The sequence below is a fragment of the Bos javanicus genome, chromosome X (genome assembly GCF_032452875.1).
Source record: "Bos javanicus breed banteng chromosome X, ARS-OSU_banteng_1.0, whole genome shotgun sequence".
NCBI classification, from domain to species: Eukaryota; Metazoa; Chordata; class Mammalia; order Artiodactyla; family Bovidae; genus Bos; species Bos javanicus.
Genome location: NC_083897.1, coordinates 80,159,704 through 80,182,030, shown reverse-complemented (window position 1 = coordinate 80,182,030; position 22,327 = coordinate 80,159,704). Strand labels below are relative to the sequence as shown.

At 41.7% G+C, this 22,327-nt stretch overlaps 1 protein-coding gene across 2 annotated transcripts in view; it reads right to left on the bottom strand.

Moving 5' to 3' along the window:
- Positions 1–330: 330 nt before the first annotated feature.
- HDAC8 (histone deacetylase 8) overlaps positions 331–22,327 on the bottom strand; it is a 238,984-nt gene continuing 216,987 nt past the window's right edge. For both annotated transcript variants that reach the window (XM_061409713.1, XM_061409712.1), the window contains one exon: positions 331–888. In XM_061409713.1, the coding sequence (XP_061265697.1) occupies positions 880–888 (9 nt within the window). In that variant the 3' untranslated portion in view covers positions 331–879. The remainder of the gene's footprint in view (positions 889–22,327) is intronic.

Here is a 22,327-nt window from a genome sequence, read left to right as displayed (position 1 = left end):
CCACCTGCTTTTTCCATCACTGAGTCACTCCCTAGGCAGGATAGCTTCTCTCTGGGGAGCCAGGAAGGCCTTCCCCAAGGTTGCAGCACCTGTATTCCTGTGAGCTCTGGTCAGGCCCCAGTACAGGTCAGAGTTTGGCTTTCTGTCCCTGGGACTTAGTGGAAGACACACTAGTTCCTCAGCAGGATCCAGCACTCAGAGCCACCCTATCAGGGTGGGGCAGGGCAGAACAGGGAAGCAGCAGGGTTAGTCTTTATACTTCAGTGAGAGGAAATGTTCACGACTGTGTGCTGTCAGTGGTACTTTACAATGAGGAAAGTGGAAGAGAGGTAGGTTTGCAAAGATTTTATTAAAAAACAAAATAAATTCATAATCTTGAAAACAACATAGGTGGATTTCTCCCCATCTGTGACCAGATCCCCCTCCCCCAAGGTTCCACCTGGATGATCCTGAGGCCTAAACCCTGACTCTCATCTCCCCACTGCCCCACCAACTGCCAACCAAATCTCCATGCTTTCCTCCAGCTTCTGATCTGTCTCCTTTAAGAAAATAAAAATACCCCTCCCCAACTTGCCTAAAAATAATTTTCAAAGATTAAAAACGGCATCTGTGTGTTTTTTAAAAATAAACACTTAAAATGTTGGAAATGTTTGTCTTCCCCTAGGTCTAGTTGAGGCCTCTGGGGTGCCTGCCTGCTTCATGCTAGGAGGCCAGCTGCCACTTGGTGCCCCTTGGAAATTTTCAGGAAGTAATTTCTTCCAAATTTCCCCTGCAGTCACAAATTCCACACACTGCTCGCATAAACACGCTGTCTTCATTATAGGCACTGCTCTTTGGCTCTGGAAATTTGATCTCTTTTTGTCAACTAGACCACATGCTTCAGATTCCCTGCAAATAGAGAAAACAAAATTCAAATTCAAGTAACATATGTGAACTATACCTCAGTAAAGCTGTTAAAAAAGGCACTTTCATTTTGGGGCTTGTTCTCTTGCTGTCCTTGGGAACCCTGCCTGCCCCCACTCACCAACATAGGAACAAGCTCAGGCTAGGCTGCTGGATGGTGAGAGAGATCTGGTCCATTTACCCCAGCAACCACCAGCCACCCACCAGGCATGTGAGTGAGGCCTTGGACAGCTGGCTGACTGCAGTGCTAGGTGAACTCAGCCCAAACCAGAAGAACCGCTCAGCTGAACCCAGCCCTATTGCCAACTCACAAAGTCATGAGCTAAACAAATGGTTGTTTTAAGCCACACATACACACACGCACAAATTTGGGTAATACTTTTCAGAGTCCATACTTCACTAACTGCATCAGATCTTTCTACACCCCCAACATTTCTTCCCCTGCTTAGCAAGGTACAACCCTTTTAGCATTTTCTCTCATGAGCACCTGTGAAAGATGAATTGGGGATTTCCCCCTACTCTCAGGTCTAAGAATCTTTGAGGGAAAAGCAGCCACTTGAAATCTTACAGCACTGGTCCCTCCACAGTCTTCTTCTTGACCTACTTCCCCAAGCCAAAATACTGGGCTCCAAACCCTACTGACCACTTCTACTCTAAAACAGGAAGGATGTTCCATGAGGGCAAGGACCTAGCTGCCTTACTTTTGGTTGATATCTAGCACAGTGCCTCACACATAGTAGGTGCTCAATAAATGGATGAATGGAAGAAAGGAAGGAAAGAAAAATCAGCACCCACTTGCCTATCTAGTTTAATTTTTAATACAATATTAAATATACACAATGGAGTATTACTCAGCCATTAAGAAGAATACATTTGAATCAGTTCTAATGAGGTGGATGAAACTGGAGCCTATTATACAGAGTGAAGTAAGCCAGAAAGAAAAACACCAATACAGTATACTAACACATATATATGGAATTTAGAAAGATGGTAACAATAACCCTGTATGCGAGACAGCAAAAGAGACACAGATGTATAGAACAGTCTTTTGGACTCTGTGGGAGAGGGTGAGGGTGGGATGATTTGGGAGAATGGCATTGAAACATGTATAATATCATATATGAAACGAATTGTCAGTCCAGGTTAGATGCATGATACAGGATGCTTGGGGCTCGTGCACTGGGATGACCCAGAGGGATGGTACGGGGAGGGAGTTGGGAGGGGGGTTCAGGATGGGAAACACGTGTATACACGTCGCAGATTCATGTTGATGTATGGCAAAACCAATACAATACTGTAAAGTAATTAGCCTCCAATTAAAATAAATAAATTTATAATAAAAAATTTCAATTAATAAAAACTTGGAAAAAAATTAAACATACAGTAAAAGTGACTTTCTTTGCTATGTGCAGTTCTATGATTTTTAACACAGGTCAGATTCTTAAGACAGATTGGTCCCATTACTCATCAAAATTTCTTCTGCTTTCTTTTTGCAGTCACATCCTCCCCTCCCCCTCTTACCACCTGGCAATACTGACCTATTCTCCATCACCGTAAGTGTTGTCTTTTTGAGAATGTTATATAAATGGAATCATCAGTATGTGATGTTTTAAGGCTGTATTCTTTCAAGCAGCATAATGCCTTTAATTTTCATGCAAATTTTTAGTGTATCAATAGTTTATTCCTTTTTTGGGGGCAGTACTTAACTCTGTAATTTTAAAATTACTATAGATTTATAGGAAGTTGTAAAAAAAAGTACCAAGAAGTAGCCTTCACCAAGTTTTTCCAAGTGGCAATATCTTACATAATTATTATTTAATATCAAAACCAGGAAATTGACACAGGTATAATTCACAGACCATATTTAAATTTTGCCAGTTTTATATGCACTTATTTGTGTGTGTGTATATATTCTATGAAATTTTTATCACATGTGTAAATTTGTATAACCCCCACCACAAGAGGGCTTCCCTCATAGCTCAGTTGGTAAAGAATCCACCGCAATGCAGTAGACCCCAGTTTGATTCCTGGGTCAAGAAGATCCCCTGGAGAAGGGATAGGCTACCCAGTCTAGTATTCTTGGGCTTTCCTTGTGGCTCAGCTGGTAAAGAATCTGCCTGCAATGCAGGAGACCTGGGTTCGATCCCTGGGTTGGGAAGATCCTCTGGAGAAGGGAAAGGCTACCCATTCCAGTATTCTGGCCTGGAGAATGACATGGAGTGTGTCCATGGGGTTGCAGAGAGTAGGACACGACTGAGTGACTTTCACTTTCATTTTCCACCACAAGAAGATACAGAACTATTCCATCACCATAAGACCTCCCTCAAGCCACCTTGTTAACCCCCCTCCACCCCCTATCTTTAAGCCCTGACAACCATCAATCTGGTCTCTAGGTCTATAACTTTGTAATTTCAAGAATGTTATATAAATGAACTCCTAACAGTATAAAACATTCTGAGATTTTTTCCCCCTCACTCAGCACAATGCTCTTAAAGATCCATCAAGGCTGTTGTGTGCATTAAGTCAGTTCCTTTTTGTTTGCTGAGTAGTGTTCCATGGTATGTACCCCACCAACACTGTATGAAGGATCTAGTTTCTCAGCGTTCTTGTTAACATTTGGTGGTGGCACTAGTTTTTATTTTGACCATTCTGATAGGTGTGTAGGGATCTCTCATTGTGGTCTCAATTTCCATTTTCCTAATGGCTAATAATGTTGAACATCATTTCATGCACTTATTTGCTGTCTGTATATCCTCTTCATGTCTTTTATTAATTGGATTTTTTTTTTTACTGTTGAGTTTGGAGAGTTCTTTATATACTCTAGATATAAATCTGTTGTTGGATATATGATTTGCAAGCATTTTATCTCAGTATATAATTTGTCTTCACATTCTTCTTTATTGGTCAAGCCGTGTGGCTTGTGGGATCTTAGTTCTCTGACCAGGGATTAAACCCAGACCCTTGGCAGAGAAAGTGTAGAGTCCTAAACCACTGGACTGCCAGGGAATTCTGATTTTTCATTCTTCTAACTTTTGCAAAGCAAAAGTTAATTTTTTGGATCATGGCTTGGGTGTTTTCAACCCTTAAGTTCATAATCTCTGGATAATCTTTGATTCTTCATCTTTTACTCTCCATATCTTATGAGTTGCCAGATCTAACCTCAAGATGTCTTCCATATCTGTCCTCTCTTTTCTGTTCCCCTCTCTGCACCTTAGCCATAGCTCCCATCACTCAGGTCACTGAAACAGCCTTTTAACTGGTGCTCCCACTTCTGGATCTGTCCCCCACACAATTCTAGCTGTGATCACATGCCTCCTCTGCTCCATAATAACTTTAGCAGCTCCCGAGTACCTATGAATGAAATCTAACACCTTAGCTTACATGTGTCCCATCCATACTTTCCCATCTCCATGTGAGCCTTTGCGTGTGTTGTTGACTGTGCTGAGGAGACCTATAGGGGGTCCTGGTGCTGAAGCGAGGGTGCTTCCATCTTTAAGAATAGCCAGAGCTTGATGAATGAGTGAGTGCACAGTTGAACAAAATCCCACGTCCAAGTGTCCCAATGACACATGTTCACAGAAAGGAAAGGTGGGTGCTGTGTTCTCTACTGCTCTGTCTCACTCTCTAGTTACATTTGGAGGCAATTAAGAAAAACAACAGAAATAGTTTCCACCAAAAGTTGATGATGAGCAATATTGAGTTTGGGTAACAATGAAAATGTAAGCTTAAATAATGCCCATTGTTTTCCCCTCACATCTAGCTTTTCCAGCAGTGGGTGGCAGCCTGAGAAAATTCTAAAGGCCAGCATATCTGCAGCCTGGAGAGACACAGAGTACAGATCAGAGGGGCAAACTCAAATGTCTATAGAGGCCAAGAATATATTGGATGTCAATAGAACAGACTGGGGGTAAGACATATGGATCCCTCTGGATCCTTTTTCTTTTCCCTACTTTGTAGAATGGCCTGAATGTAAGAAATAATTTCCTTTTTTCTTAACTCTATTACAAAAGAAAACAACATCAAAATGGTGTCAGCAAGATGAGAAATGGAAACTCACACTTGGCCTAGAGTAGGAGATACAACAGGGAAAGGTGAAATTTGTGGCAAACAGGAAGGTACCTGCTCACAAAGCGGGCAGCTGCTACTTGGTTCCAGCCAATCACTAGTGAGCAGGAATGTGGGTCAGATCTTTCCACTTTCCAAGAGAAGTCAGACATTCACATCTTTACACAGAGTTTTCATAGTGTGAAATGTGGACAACTGCTTTAAATGTTTAAATGACATTACATGGCACATTAATCTGTTAGGCTAAACCAAAACAACTTTGGAGATAAGATGTGGCTCACAGACTCCTAGTTTGTGATCTCTGGGATAGTTCTGACTTATACCCATGGCACCCCGTTTCACTCTCAAGTATCTTGGTTTTGACAATACATTATGTCCTCATCCTACCTCTGATGTAGAAGAAGGAGTACTGAACTGGGACTCAGGAGGCTTGGGTTCGATTGATTCATCAACTGACTAATTCATCTGTTCGTTCATTTATTCAATCAACATTTATTATCTACTCTTTGCCAGTACTAGGTGCTTGTGAGCACTCTACTCTTTTTCATTGTTGCTGCTAATTAATAGACTTTATTTTTGGAGCAGTTTTAGGTTTACAGAAAAACTGAGCAGAAAGTGTACAGATCTCTCATATTCCCCTGTTCCTCATCTCCCCCCAGGAGGCAATTTCCCCTAGTATTAACATCTTGCATTAGTATGTACATTTTTTATAGCTGATGAATGAATATTGATACATTATTATTTAGTCCATAGTTTACATTAGGGCTCATTCTTGGTTTTGTACAGGCCTACGAGTTTTGAAAAGTATATAATATTATGTATCCATCATTACAGTATCACACAGAATAGTTTCACTGCTCTAAAATTCTTATGCTCCACCTATTCATCTCTCTCTTCCTTTCCTTAACCCCATCACAGCCACTGATATTTTTACTGTCTTTATTGTTTTGTCTTTTCAAGAATGTCATATGGCTAAAATCATGTAGTATGGAGCCTTTTGAGAATGGCTTCCTTTACTTAGCGATACACATTTAATGTTATTCTACATTTTGTCACTTAATAGCTCATTTCTTTTTAGTGCTGAAAAATATTCCATTGTCTGAATGTACCACAGTTTATCCATTCACCTACTGAAGGACATCTTCGTTGCTTCCAAGCTTTGGCAATTATGAATAAAGCTGCTATAAACACTCATGTGCAGGTTTTTGTGTGGACGTGAGTTTTCATCTTACTTGAATAAATAGCAAGGAGCAGGACTGTATGTAAGACTATGTTTTAGTTTTGTAAGAAACTGCCAAACTGTCTTCCAAGATGGCGGTTCTGTTTTGCATTCCCACCAGCAATGAATGAGTTCCTGTTGCTCTACATCCTTGTCAGCATTTGGTGGTGTCATCGTTTTGCTTTTAGCTATTCTATTAGGTACGTAGTGGAACTCACTGTTTTAATTTGAAATTCCTTAGTGACATGATAGTGAGCATACCTTAATGTACTTAACTGCACCTGCGTAGCTTCTTTGGTAAGGTGTGTATTAAGATCTTTGGCCCATTTTTTGGATTGGGTTGTTTTCTTATTGTTGGGTTTTAAGAATTCTTTGTATGTTTTGGCTAATTGTCCTTATTGGATATGTGTTTTGCAAGAATTTCTCCCAGTCTGTGGCTTGTCTTTTTATTCTCATAATTTTTAGTCTTTTTAATGTACAGCAGTGCTGTCCAATAGAACTTTCTGGGATGATGGAAATGTTCTATATCTACGCTGCCCAATATGAGAGCCACTAATTACCTGTGGCTATTGAGCACTTAAAATATGGCCAGTACAAGTGAGGAACTGAATTTTAAATTTAATTTTAATAACTTAAATTCAAATGGCCACATGTAGCCAGTGGTGACCATATTGGACAGTACAGATATAGAACAGTTCCCTTTTGCTTTTTTTTTCTTTATGACATTGACTGGGGTCATTCTTATTTGCTCTTTCATTTATAACCTCCCTTTCAATCCATTAGGAAGTCCTGTCAATTCTACCTCCACAATATTTTCTAAATCCACCCATTTCCCTCCCACCTTCACTGTGATAACTTTACTCCAAGCCATTGTCACCCCTTGCATGGACAACTCTAATAGCCTCATCACTGGTCTTCTTGCTTCCATCCTTGCCACCTACAATCCTTCCTCTATATAGCAGCATGGTTATTTTGTTAAAACTTAGGTCAGATCACATTACTTGGATGCTTAAAGCCCTCTAAGGCTTCCAATCACACCTAGAATAAAATTCAAACTACTTAGCCATCAAGCTCTGCAGGGTCTGGCCCTGTCCCTGGTCTCTTGTCTGCTCTGCCCTCTTTGCACTCTCTGTTCTGGCCACATGGAACTTCTTTGTGTTATTGGAACACACTAGTCATTTTTCCCTCTTAGGGCTCCGCCTTCTTTGCACATGTTATTCCTTCTACCTAGCATGCTCTGTTCCTGGATATTCTCATCCCTGACTCTTCTTTTCACTCAGGTTTCAATCCAAAAATCACCTCTGAGGGGCCTGATGACTACCTAGTCTAAGTTGCCACCCCCAGTCACTCATTTTCTGCCACATGATTCTATTTTCTTCAATGCACTTAGCACACCAAACACATCTTGTGAGGGCAGGGATGTGTTACTCTTGTTCATCACTATTGTTAGCCACTTTGACAGTGCACAGGAATCCATCAATTAGTATTCACTGAAAGATACAGTTCTTGCAATTAAGGAGCTCTCAGTCTAGCAAGGAAAGCATATATGGAGACAACACGTCATAGTCCATAGCAATAAGGCCATATAATACCAGTCTATACAGAGTGCTGAGGGCATTTGAAGAGAGGGCATGGAAGGCTTCATGGAGGAGGTGTCATCTTAAAGGGCAAATGAAGAGAGAATGTACCAGGCAGCAGGAACAGAGCAGGATGTATAAAAGCACCTGTAAAGCTTTTGTGGCCAGAGCACAGAATGAGGGTCAGGGACAGGTTTGTTTGTGTGGGTGTGTATGTGTGTGCATGTGCAATGAGGCTGGAGAGACTGTTGGAGGTCAGATCATCAAGGGTCTAGAAGGCCATAGTCTTATCCTAGAGGCCATGTGGAGCCTCCAAACAATTTTAAGATGGGGAGGAGTCTCATCTAGTGTGATCTAGGGCTAGAGAAACTTCCCTGGTAGCTGCCTCATCACATCAGGCTTGAGGGTCTCACTCTTTACCTGGGAACAATGGCAGAACAAAGGATTTCTAGGAAGCCTTAGGTATGTGCTGAAATGGATGGGTGATTTTAGTTTTTAGCTCTTAATTGTCAACTATATTGTTTGTCTTAGAATGTAGATCCCTCTTGTCATCAGAAAGCCTTTCAATGACAATTAGTATAACCGCCAGTTACCACTTGTCTGCCTCTGACCTGAAATAGAACCTGAGGCTGTGAATTAATCCCACCAGGCTTCTGGCATCTATAGGATATCAGCACTAGTACCCTGATGTTTTGGGTGCTCCGGTCTTAACTTGCAAGGGACTACTGCAGTCTCAAACTGAATTGAAGCAATTTCTAAAATAGCCTATGATTCATTTTTTCTCCCCCCCGTGCCTAAATCTGCTGGCTCCATGTGGAGGGATAGGCACCAGTAACTGGAGAGGTGACATCACAGGAGTGGGCTGCATGCCTGCCAGCCAGGCAGCTTGTAGAGCTCGGCCTCAAGCAGTCTATCTGCTGGGCTGGGCGATGCCTCCCAGCCACTTTAGAGTCATAGCTCTAGATTCTTTGGTCCATGAGCTTTCTCCACATTTCTTTTTCAGACAAAAACTCTGGGCTGAGAAATCCAGGATAATGGGAATAGCAGCGGCAGGAAGAATAATACAGCCTTACATCTGTATAATGATTTAGAGTTGTGAAAGCCATTTGCTCCATTTTGCTCCTCCCAAACAGCAGTGGGAAATGGAAGCTGGGGTTTTCGGCCTGAACTGGGGTTGCACAAAAGAACAAAATGCTAACATTCCCTGTTCTCCACAAGGTACACCATGATTGGGCCTTGGATGCCACCAGAAAGTCAGAAAGATTCTTTTCAGCTTCTAGGTGCTTCCTGGAAGAGTAATTCTCCAGGACAAACTGCCTGGCAGGCACAGTCTACGAACCACGCCACCCTGATGGAGCCAGAAAGTAGTGCCAGTCCCAGCACTGTCAACTCTTCCTGTGCACCCTGGCTTACAGTCCCCATGGTCCCAAAGACTTTCACAGGAGCCAAAGTCATGGCCTGTAACTGTGGAGGCCTGAAGGTAGGGTGTGTCTTGAACATCTGGAAATGCCAACAGCTGCCAGGGTAGCTCAAGGGCCCGTGAAAAGAAAAAACACCAACATATCAGTCATTGTTGTGGATCCTGCAGTGAAGAGCCACTAAGCCTTCCCGTGAACAGCTGAGGAGTAGGGTGAAGGGAGTCTTTCCTTGGAGAAGCCATAAAAATAGTTTTGCAGTGGTCTCATGTTGGCTTTGTGATCTTCAAGCACCTGGTCTTGGCATAGCTTGGTGTCTCCAGCGCTCCACTGCTATCACTAGCATAAGAAGTCTCCCTGCCTGACTCCCCTCTCCTGCTCCTCCATGCATCATGGCTACCAGGCTGGACACCAAAGGGGTGGCATACTCTTGCTTGGACTTTTTGGTTTTATATTAAATTTCAGTGTCACTTGTGTGTGTGCATGCGTGCCTGTGTGTGTGCGGTGGTGGTGGGAGGCCTGGCGGAGAGTGGGGTGGACATGACAAATCCACAGATGCTCAGCAGTATTGTGAGAGTGGAAGTTGCTGTGGCTGCTGTAGCTGCCACCACCATCACCACCACCACTATGTGAATTCAGACCCACTGAAAGGCCACAGGTGCTGGTTAGTGCCATGAAAACGTCATCTCGGGAAACCAAGATGCTATCCTCAGGCAATTCTGTCTGTTGGAAACCTTGGTGGGGTATAAAAGTGATCCTTTGGAAGGTTGAATCTGTAAACCTATATGTGGAAAGTGACAGACAAGAGGAGAACATCCTTGCATCCAAAGCAGAGAGGCCTCCCATAACTTGTTTTCCAGCTCAAGGGGGATATGTGCGCCTATGAAAATAGATTAAGGATCACTGCCTTGGCCTGTTTTAGAGATGTGAATAAAAATCTTGGCTGGGGACTGCCTCCTTTCTGGTTGACTGATTTTTCAATTGATTTGTATTTATTAGCTAATGAAATTAAAGTTGTAAAAATGATAACAGAAACACAATAAATCTCTCCCACAACTGGCTGTTTCTATGTCACTATGGTGCATTCCTCACTTTGATTACTTCAAAGTCTATTATTTTGTTCTCAATTATTCTGTTTTTCTGGCACTGGAGAAAATCAATTTGTTTTATTTTCTCTTATTCATGCACTCAATTATACTCTTCGGGCACATTTAATCACTTTGATGTTTTCATTTTATGGCCCATCTCTAGGCACTTCAGCTGCATTGCTGCCAACGGGCAAGCAGGACTAATTTGCATGTCACAATAGACTTGAAATTCTAACTCAATTTAGAAATCTTTATGAAATCTCCCTCCAAAATATGCTTGGAGCTGCAAAGAGGCAGAAGGATGTGAGTAAACCAGAAGCCTATAAAGATGCTTCCCTTTCTCAAACACTGAGAGCTCTTTGGTGGCCTGACTGTAGATTCTGGATGTCCCTATCCAGGTACAGCAGAGCAGTTCACAGGATGGGATGTCTGCAGAGCTTCCCCTGGAACTTTGTGGTGAGAATCTTGCAAAGGCTGTCCTCAGCAGCAAGGCCAGGGAGACTGGGCCTGCTTACTCTGGCATAAACTGCCCCTTAGCACTGCTGGATTTGGCGGCTGTGCTAAAGACAGCACCTGAATCTCAGTTGGTTAAAGGGCCTCCGGGTAGATAGAGAGAATTGTCAACAGTTAGGCATTCCAGAACCCTGAGTGGTTTAACCTTATTTTCTCTGATAAGCTCCAACTCCCCTTTTGCCCCTTGATTATTTTAGAGCTAAAGGCTGGAGGGGACTAAAGTGATATAATTGCTTTAGGCATGAACTTTGAACAGACAGAAAAAAAGCTTAATTAAACAACTTATAGGTCTCCAACTATTTTTCAAAAGCTTTTGGTTTGTTGTATGCAAAAACCAGCAGCTCCACCCGGCAGAAGGAAAATTTCATATTTCTTCTAAACTTTCGGTATGATGTTCATTTTCTCATGTGGAATCCCAGCTCCCTCGCTTCTTTACTGTGTGAACTTGTACAAGCTAATCAGCCTCCCTAAGTTCTATTTTATGTTAAACAAGGCTAATCACATTATCTACTTCAGAGCTAGGTTTGTTTCCTAAACTTCAGTACTGTCAAGAATTTTGCCATGATCACATATCATTTATGTCAAAACCTCTCTTTTCTTTTACACTCTCAAAACACTTAAATTCATCCAAAGCAAGGTGTCTGTGAAATCAAAGTGTTTGATGTGGTAGTTATAATTTTTTGAATACACATTAAAACATATTTACATGAAATAAACCAAATTCATTCCTGTTTCAGAATCTTTGCTCTTGCTCTCCTGTTCATCCAGAATGTTCTTCATCCCAATTTTTGCAAAGTTCCTCCCTTTACTGCATTTAGCTCTATTCCCAAATGTCACCTCCTCAGGAAGGCCTTTACTGACCATCCTACCTAAAAAAGTACCCTTTCTGAATTTACCAGTAACCAATTACCAAATATTTATTTGCTTACTGTCTTTCTTCCCCATTAGAAAGAAGTAAGCTTCATGATGGGCAAGGCTTTCACCTGTCCTTTTTACATCTCTATCATGTAGAATAATGCCTAGCATATATTAATACCAATTACATATTTGTTGAATGAAAGAAACAAGAAAGTAAAATGTCAGCCGAGTGGTAACCAGTCTCTCTTTCCACCCAATGAGGGTGGTGTCAGAGAAGGCAGAGTGGAAAACCAGGACTTTTATCCAAGCTCAATGGCAAGGAGGCCCACCTAGGAGGCTTTAGTAACAAGGTGCCACTGCCATTCTTGGGCAGGGTGGTACCCTGAGGTGGAGTAGGGGGAGCCTGAATTTCCAGTCCTGCCCAGTAGCAATGAATACCCCTCCTCCCCCAGGCTGTCAATGAGAACTGCGTGGGAAACCTAGATGTTTACCCCATCCAGAGGTAACGGGGTGGAGCCTCCCTTCCTTGCCACCATGGTATTAGAGGAAGCCTGCTAAAACTGAAGATTTAAATAAGATGCAAGGTTTGGAGAAAAGAAAGGGTTCCTAAATGATTAATGCACATAGAGGAAAATAGAGATCTCTTCAAGAAAATCAGAGATACCAAGGGAACATTTCATGCAAAGATGGGCACAATAAAGGACAGAAATGGTATGGACCTAACAGGAGCAGAAGATATTAAGAAGAGGTGGCAAGAATCCATAGAAGAACTATACAAAAAAGATCTTCATGACCCAGATAACCACGATGATGTGATCACTCACCTAGAGGCAGACATCCTGGAATATGAAGTCAAGTGGGCTTTAGGAAGCATCACTGCAAAAAAAAGCTAGTGGAGGTGATGGAATTCCAGCTAAGATATTTCAAATCCTAAAAGATGATGCTGTGAAAGTGCTACACTCATTATGCCAGCAAATCTGGAAAACTCAGCAGTGGCCACAGGACTGGAAAAGGTCAGGTTTTATTCCAATCCCAAAGAAAGGCAATGCCAAAGAATGTTCAAACTACTGCAAAATTGCACTCATCTCACATGCTAGCAAAGTAATGCTCAAAATTCTCCAAGTCAGGCTTCAGCAGTACATGAATTGAGAAATTCCAGATGTTCAAGCTGAATTTAGAAAAGGCAGAGGAGCCAGAGATCAAATTGCCAACATCTGTTGGATCATTGAAAAAGCAAGAGAGTCCCAGAAAAACGTCTACTTCTGCTCCATTGATTACGCCAAGGACTTTAACTGTGTGGATCATAAAAAACTGTGGAAAACTCTTCAAAAGATGGGAATACCAGACCACCTGACCTGCCTCCTAAGAAATCTGTATGCAGGTCAAGAAGCAACAGTTGGAGTCAGACATGGAACAATGGGCTGCTTCCTAATTGGGAAAGGAGTGCGTCAAGGCTGTATATTGTCACCCTGTTTATTTAACTTCTATGCAGAGTACATCATGAGAAATGCTGGCCTGGATGAAGCACAGGCTGGAATCAAGATTGCTGGGAGAAATATCAATAACCTTAGATATGACACCACCCTTATGGCAGAAAGTGAAGAGGAACTAAAGAGCCTCTTGATGAAATTGCAAGAGGGGATTGAAAACGGTGGCTTAAAACTCAGCATTCAAAAAACTAAGATCATGGCATCCAGTCTCAATACTTCATGGCAAATAGATGGGGAAACAATGGAAACAGTGACAGACTTTATTTTTTTTGGCTCCAAAACCACTGCAAATGGTGACTGCAGCCATGAAATTAAGACTCTTGCTCCTTGGAAAAAAAGCTATGACCAACCTAGACAGCGTATTAAAAAGCAGAGACATTACATTGCTGACAAAGGTCTGTATAGTCAAAGCTATGGTTTCTCCAGTAGTCATGTATGGATGTGAGAGTTAGACCATAACGAAAGCTGAGCACCAAAGAATTGATGCTTTTGAACTATGGTGTTGGAGAAGACTCTTGAGAGTCCCTTGGACTACAAGGAGATCAAACCAGTTAATCCTAAAGGAAATCAGTCCTGAATATTCATTGGAAGGACTGATGCTGAAGCTGAAGCTCCAATATTTTGACCACCTGATGTGAAGAACTGACTCATTGGAAAAGACCCTGATGCTGGGAAAGATTGAAGGCAGGAAGAGAAGGGGACAACAGAAGATGAGATGGTTGAATGGCATCACCAATTCGATGGACACGAGTTTGAGTAAGCTCCGGTAATTGGTGATGGACAGGGAAGCCTGGCGTGCTGCAGTCCATGTGGTCGCAAATAGTTGGACACAACCGAGCAACTAAACTGAGGATTTATACAACTATCTAAAATGTTCAGGATGTAATAGAAAATCACTCATACCAACAACAGAAAACTCTCAACTTGAATGAGAAAAAGGCAATCAAGAGAGACCAACATAGAATGATAGTGATGTTGGGAATATCCAATAAGCAGTTTAAAGCAGCCATCATAAAAATACCTCAACAGGCAATTATAAACATGTTTGAAACAAATTAAAAATAGTCTCAGCAAAGAAACAGAATATAGAAAAACTAAATGGAGATTTTAGAACCGAGAAGTACAAATAGTGAAATAAAAAACTCAACAGATGGACTCAATAGCAGAATGGACAGGGCAGAGGAAGAATCAGTAAACTGGAATATATAGAATAGAAATTACCTAATTTGAACAAAAGGCAAAAAAAAATAGTCAAAAATGAGCAGAACCTCAGTGACCAGATGGGACTATGATAAAAGATCTAATATTCATGTCACCAAAGTTCCATAGGAAGAGGAGAAAGAAGGTAGGACTGAAAAAGTATTTGAAGAAATAATGGCTAAAGATTCCCCAAATTTGGCAAAAGATAAAACCTTAGAAACAATGGAAATAGTGACAGAGTTCATTTTCCTGGGCTCCAAATTCATTGCGGATGGTGACTGCAGCCTTGAAATGAAAAGACGATTGTTCCTTGGAAGAAAAACTATGAAAAACCTAGACAGTATATTAAAAAGCAGAGACATTACTTTACCAACAAATGTACATATAGTCAAAGTTATGGTTTTTCCAGTAGTCATGTATTGATGTGAGAGTTTGGACCATAAAGAAGACTGAGTGTTAAAGAATTGATGCCTTCAAACTGTGGTGCTGGAGGATTCTTGAGAGTCCCTTGGACAGCAAGGAGATCAAAACAAGTTAATCCTAAAGGAAATTAACCCTGAATATTCATTGGAAGGACTGATGCTGAAGCTCTAATACTTTGGCTACCTGGTGGGAAGAGCTGAGTTGTTGGAAAAGACCCTGATGCTGGGAAAGATTGAAGGCAGGAGCAGAAGGGGATGACAGAGGATGAGATGGTTGGATGGTATCACCAACTCAATGGACATGAGTCTGAGCAAACTCTGGGAAATAATGAAGGACAGGGAAGCCTGGCGTGCTGCAGTCCATGGGGTTGAAAAGAGGTGGATACGACTGAGCTACTGAACAACCACAACAAAAACCATACAGATTAAAAAAGCTGACTGAATTCCAAACTGCATAAACTCAAAGATCTATACCAAGATCTATCATATCAAATCCCTGAAAACTAAGGAAAAAGAAAAGTCTGGACAGTAGAAAAACAAAAACAAATGCTTTCATATAAGGGAGCTGCTAAGTCGCTTCAGTCGTGTCCAACTCTGTGCAACCCCATAGACGGCAGCCCACCAGGCTCCGCTGTCCCTGGGATTCTCGAGGCAAGAACACTGGAGTGGGTTGCCATTTCCTTCTCCAATGCATGAAAGTGAAAAGTGAAAGTGAAGTCGCTCAGTCATGTCCAACTCTTAGCGACCCCATGGACTGCAGCCTACCAGGCTCCTCCGTCCATGGGATTTTCCAGGCAAGAGTACTGGAGTGGGGTGCCATTGCCTTCTCCCATATAAGGGAGAGATAGTTCAAATGACAATGGTTTTCCCATTAAAAACCTTGGAGGCCAGAAGGAGGTGGTACAGCATTTTTCGGGTGCTGAAAGAAAATAAATGTCAACCTTGAATTTTACATCCAGTGAAAATATCCTTCAGGAATGAAGGGGAGATGAAAATATTCTCAGAAGAAAGAAAACTAAGAGAATTTGTTGTTACTAGACCCACCCTAATGACTAGGTAAAGGAAGTTTTTGACAGGGAAAGGAAATGGTGATTGAAGATAGCTTGGAACGCCAGGAAGGAAGAAAGAACAATGGAAAGGATAAAAACATAGGTAAATATCAGATTTTTATCTCCTCTTGAGTTTTTTAAATTATGTTTGATGATTAAAGGAAACATTATAACATTCTCTGATGTAGTTCTGAATAAATAGAGGAAATATCTATTAGATTATATAATAACACAATAAGGTTACAAGTGGGGAAGAGGAAAGGGACTTAAAAGTAAGGTTTCTATACTTCACTCTAACTGGTACAATGTCAACACCAGTAGACTATAACAAGTTACATATGTATAATATATACCTAGCTGCTACTGCTGCTGCTAAGTCGCTTCAGTCGTGTCCGACTCTGTGCAACCCCATAGACAGCAGCCCACCAGGCTCCCCCATCCCTAGGATTCTCCAGGCAAGAACACTGGAGTGGGTTGCCATTTCCTTCTCCAATGCATGAAAGTGAAAAGTCAAAGTGAAGCTGCTCAGTCATGCCGACTCTTAGTGACCCCATGGACTGCAGCCCATCAGGCTCCTCTGTCTATGGGACTTTCCAGGCAAGAGTACTGGAGTGGGGTGCCATTGCCTTCTCCAGATAGACTGTATACTGGGTCATAAAACAAACTTCAACAAATTGAAAATATCTGAAATTATACAGAACATGTTTTCTGACCACAATGGTACTAAAGTAGAAATTTTAAAAAAAACCTCCTGAAAAAAATCTTTAGGCCCAGATGGTTTCATTGGAGATTTCTACTAAAAAAGGACAATTAACACCAATTCTATACTATCTCTTGCAGAAAATACAAGAAAAGGTAACATTTCCAAACTCACTTTTATAGGACTAGTACTGATCTGATACTGAGAGCAAATAATGGCATTATAAAAAATAAAACTACAGACTAATATCCCTCATGGATATAGATGTAAAGTCTTCAGTAAAATATTAGCAAATAGAATTCTTAGTTTTTAATTCTTAGAATTAACAATTTTTACATATATTAGCTAATTCTAAAAACTACATATGGCAGTCCAAGATGGTGGAATAGAAGGACATATGCTCATCTTCTCCTGCAAGAACTCCAAAATTACAACTTGCTGCTGAACAGCCATCAACAGGAAAATGTTGGATCCCACCAAAAAAAGATACCCCACATCCAAGGGCAAAGGAGAAGCCCCAGAAAGATAGTAGGAGGGGTGAAATCACATTTAGAATCAAACCCCATACCCACCAAAGACACTCGAAGGGCTCAATCAAACCTTGTGCGCACCAGGACCCAGAGTTCCCACAGAGACTGAGCCAGAACTGTGTTGAGTGTCTCCTGCAGAGTCACCAGTGGGCTGCTGCAGGGGCAGGGGCTCTGGGTGCAGAAACAGACTCTTGGAGGGGACAAACAAAAGCTTGTGTGCACCAGGACCCAGGAAAAAGGAGCAGTGACCCCACAAGAGACTGAGCCAGACTTGCACGAGAGTGTCCAGAAGTCTCTCACAGAGGCGTGGGTTGGCAGTAGCCTGCTGCAGGGTTGGGGGCACTGAGTGCAGCAGTGCATGAATGGGATCTTTTGAAGGAGGTCCACATTATCTTGATTACTTCCACCATAGTTTGGCCTCAGGTCAAACAACAGGGAGGGAACACAGCTCCACCCATCAACAGAAAATTGGATTAAAGATTTACTAAGCATCATGAGAAACTGGGCTGGAAGAAGCACAAGCTGGAATCAAGATTGCTGGGAGAAATATCAATAACCTCAGATATGCAGATGACACCACCCTTATGGCAGAAAGTGATGAGGAACTAAAAAGCCTCTTGATGAAAGTGAAAGAGGAGAGTGAAAAGTTGGCTTAAAGCTCAATATTCAGAAAACTAAGATCATGGCATCTGGTCCCATCACTTCATGGGAAACAAATGCGGAAACAGTGGAAACAGTGTCAGACTTTATTTTTCTGGGCTCCAAAATCACTGCAGATGGTGAGTGCAGTCATGAAATTAAAAGATGCTTACTCCTTGGAAGGAAAGTTATGACCAACCTAGACAGCATCTTCAAAGGCAGAGACATTACATTGCCAACAAAGGTCTGTCTAGTCAAGGCTATGGTTTTTCCAGTGGTCATGTATGGATGTGAGAGTTGGACTGTGAAGAAAGCTCAGAACTGAAGAATTGATGCTTTTGAACTGTGGTGTTGGAGAAGACTCTTGAGAGTCTCTTGAACTGTAAGGAGATCCAACCAGTCCATCCTAAAGGAGATCAGTCCTGGGTATTCTTTGGAAGGAATGATGCTAAAGCTGAAACTCCAGTACTTTGGCCACCTGATGTGAAGAGTTGACTCATTGGAAAAGACCCTGATGCTGGGAGGGATTGGGGGCAGGAGGAAAAGGGGATGACAGAGGATGAGATGGCTGGATGGCATCACCGCCTCGATGGATGTGAGTTAGAGTGAACTCCGGGAGTTGGTGATGGACAGGGAGGCCTGGCGTGCTGCAATTCATGGGGTCACAAAGAGTCAGACACGACTGAACGACTGAACTGAAGCATGGTCCCACCCATCAGAACAAGACCCAGTTTCCCCCTCAGTCAGTCTCTGCCATCAGGAAGCTTCCATGAGCCTCTTATCCTTCTCCATCAAAGGGAAGACAAAATGAAAACCACAGTCACAGAAAACTAACCAATCTGATCACATGGACTACAGCCTTGTCTAACTCAATGAAACTATGAGCCATGCCATGTATGGCCACCCAAGACGGACAGGTCATGGTGGAGAGTTCTGACAAAATGTGGTCCACTGGAGAAGGGAATGGCAAACCACTTCAGTATTCTTGCTTTGAGAACCCCATGAACAGTATGAAAAGGCAAAAGGATATGACACTGAAATATGAACTCCCCAGGTCGGTAGGTGCCGATTTATGCTACGGAGATAAGTGGAGAAATAACTCCATAAAGAATGAAGAGATAGAGCCAAAGCAGAAATAACACCCAGTTGTGGATGGAACTGGTGATGGAAGTAAAGTCCGATGCTGTAAAGAGCAATACTGCATAGGAATCTGGAATGTTAGGTCCATAAATCAAGGCAAATTGGCAGTGGTCAAACAGTTGGCAAATTGGCAGATGGCAAGAGTGAACATCGACATTTTAGGAATCAGCGAATTAAATGGACTGGAATGGGTGAATTTAACTCAGATGACCATTATATCTACTACTGTGGGCAAGAATCCCTTAGGGAAATGGAGTACCCCTCATAGTCAACAAAAGAGTCGGAAATGCAGTACTTGGATGCAATCTCAAAAATGACAGAATGATCTCTGTTCATTTCCAAGGCAAAAAATTCAATATCACAATAATCCAAGCCTATGCCCCAACCAGTAATGCTGAAGAATCTTAAGTTGAATGGTTCTATGAAGACCTATAAGACCTTCTAGAATTAACACCCAAGAAAGATATCCTTTTCATCATAGGGGACTAGAATGCAAAAGTAGGATGTCAAGAGATACCTGGAATAACAGGCAAATTTGGCCTTGAAATACAAAATGAAGCAGGTCAAAGGATAACAAGAGTTTTGCCAAGAGAACGCCCTGGTCATAGCAACACCGTCTTCCAACAACACAAGAGAAGACTCTATGCCTGGACATCACCAGATGGTCAATACCGAAGTCAGATTGATTATATTCTTTGCAGCCAAAGATGGAGAAGCTCTCTACAGTCAACAAAAACAAGACTTAGAGCTGACTGTGGCTCAGATCATGAACTCCTTATTGCAAAATTCAGACTTAAATTGAAGAAAGTAGGGAAAACCACTACACCATCCAGGTACGACATAAATCAAATCCTTTATTTTTATACAGTAGAAGTGACAAATAGATTCCAGGGATTAGATTTGATAGACAGAGTACCTGAAGAACTATGGACTAAAGTTTGTGACATTGTGCAGGAGGCAGTGATTAAGACCATCTCCAAGAAAAAGAAAGGCAAAAAGGCAAAATGGTTGTCTGAGGAGGCCTTACAAATAGCTGAGAAAAGAAAAGATGCAAAAGGCAAAGAAGAAAACGAAAGATATACCCATCTGAATGCAGAGTTCCACAAAATAGCAAGGAGAGATAAGAAAGCCTTCCTCCATGATCAATGCAAAGAAATAGAGGAAAATAATAGAATAGGAAAGACTAGAGATCTTTTCAAGAAAATCAGAGATACCAAGGGAACATTTCATGCAAAGATGGGCACAATAAAGGACAGAAACAGTATGGACCTAACAGAAGCAGAAGATATTAAGAAGAGTTGGCAAGAATACATAGAAGAACTATACAAAAAAGATCTTAATGACCTAGATAACCAAGATGGTGTGATCACTCACCTAGAGCCAGACATCCTGGAATGTGAAGTCAAGTGGGTCTTAGGAAGCGTCACTACGAACAAGCTAGTAGAGGTGATGGAATTCCAGTTGAGCTATTTCAAATCCTAAAAGATGATGCTGTGAAAGTGCTGCACTCAATATGCCAGCAAATTTGGAAAACTCAGCAGTGGCCACAGGACTGGAAAAGGTCAGTTTTCATTCCAATCCCAAAGAAAGGCAATGCCAAAGCATGCTCAAACTACCGCACAATTGCACTCATCTCACATGGTAGCAAAATAATGCTCAAAATTCTCCAAGCCAGTCTTCAACAGTATGTGAACCATGAACTTCCAGATGTTCAAGCTGGTTTTAGGAAAGGCAGAGGAACCAGAGATCAAATTTCCAGCATCTGTTGGATCATCGAAAAAGCACGATAGTTCCGTAAAAAGATATATTTCTGCTTTATTGACTATGCCAAAGCCTTTGACTGTGTGGATCACAACAAACTGTGGGAAATTCTTTAAGAGATGGGAATACTGGACTACCTGACCTGCCTCTTGAGAAATCTGTATGCATGTCAAGAAGCAACAGTTAAAACTGGACATGGAAAAACAGACTTGTTCTAAATCAGGAAAGGAGTACATCAAGGCTGTATATTGTCACCCTGCTTATTTAACTTATATGCAGAGTACATCATGAGAAACGCTGGACTGGAAGAGGCACAAGCTGGAATCAAGATTGCCAGAAGAAATATCAATAACCTCAGACATACAGATGACACCACCCTTATGGCAGAAAGTGAAGAAGAACTAAAGAGCCTCTTGATGAAATTGCAAGAGGGGACTGAAAAAGGTGGCTTAAAACTCAGCATTCAGAAAACTAAGATCATGGCATCCGGTCTCAATACTTCATTGCAAATAGATGGGGAAACAATGGAAAGAGTGAGAGACTTTATTTTGGGGGGCTCCAAAATCACTGCAGATGGTGACTGCAGCCATGAAATTTAAAGATGCTTGCTCCTTGGAAGAAAAGTTATGACTAACCTAGACAGCGTATTAAAAAGCAGAGACATTCATTACTTTGTCAACAAAGGTTTGTCTAGTCAAAGCTATGGTTTTTCCAGTGGTCATGTATGGATGTGAGAGTTGGACTATAAAGAAAACTGAGTGCCAAAGACTTGATGCTTTTGAGCTGTGGTGTTGGAGAAGACTCTTGAGAGTCTCTTCAATGGCAAGGAGATCCAACCATTCCTGAATATTTTTGGAAGGACTGATACTGAAGCTGAAACTCCAATACTTTGGCCATCTGATGAGAATTGACTCATTGGAAAAAACCCTGATGCTGGGAAAGACTGAAGGTGGGAGGAGAAGGGGACGACAGAGGATGAAATGGTTGGATGGCATCACCGACTCTATGGACATGAGTTTGAGTGAGCTCCGGGAGTTGGTGATGGACAGGGAAGCCTGGCATGCTGCAGTCTGTGGAGTCACAAAGAGTCGGACATGACTGAGTGACTGAACTGAATTGAAATATACATATATTATATATATTTTATATAATATATATATTGTATATACATTATATAATATACATAGGTCATATATATATATATACATACACATATCCTTGCTAATATATATAAGATATAGGGGCTTCCCTGATGGTGGTGGTTTAGTCACTAAGTCGTGTTGACTTTTGGGATCCCATGGACTGTAGCCTGCCAGGCTCCTCTGTCCATGGGATTTTCCAGGTGAAAATACTGGGGTGGGTATTTTCTCCTCCTTCTCCAGAGATCTTCCTGACCCAGGAATCAAACCCAGGTTGCCTGCATTGCAGGCAGATTCTTTACCAACTGAGCTATGAGGGAAGCCCTTCCCTGGTGGTGGCTCAGTGGTAAAGAATCTGCCTGTAAAATGCAGGAGATGTGGGTTTGATCCCTGTGTCAGGAGGATTCCTTGGGGAAACAAATGGCAACCCACTCCAGTATTCTTGCCTGGGAAATCCCATAGACAGGGGAACCTGGTGAGCTACGGTCCTTGGGTTTGTAAAAGAGTCAAACATGACTTAACTACTAAACAAAACAAAACAAAAAGTAATATATATAATATAACATACAAAAAAATATATATTTATTTCTAGGAATTAAAAACTAAGAATTCTATTTGT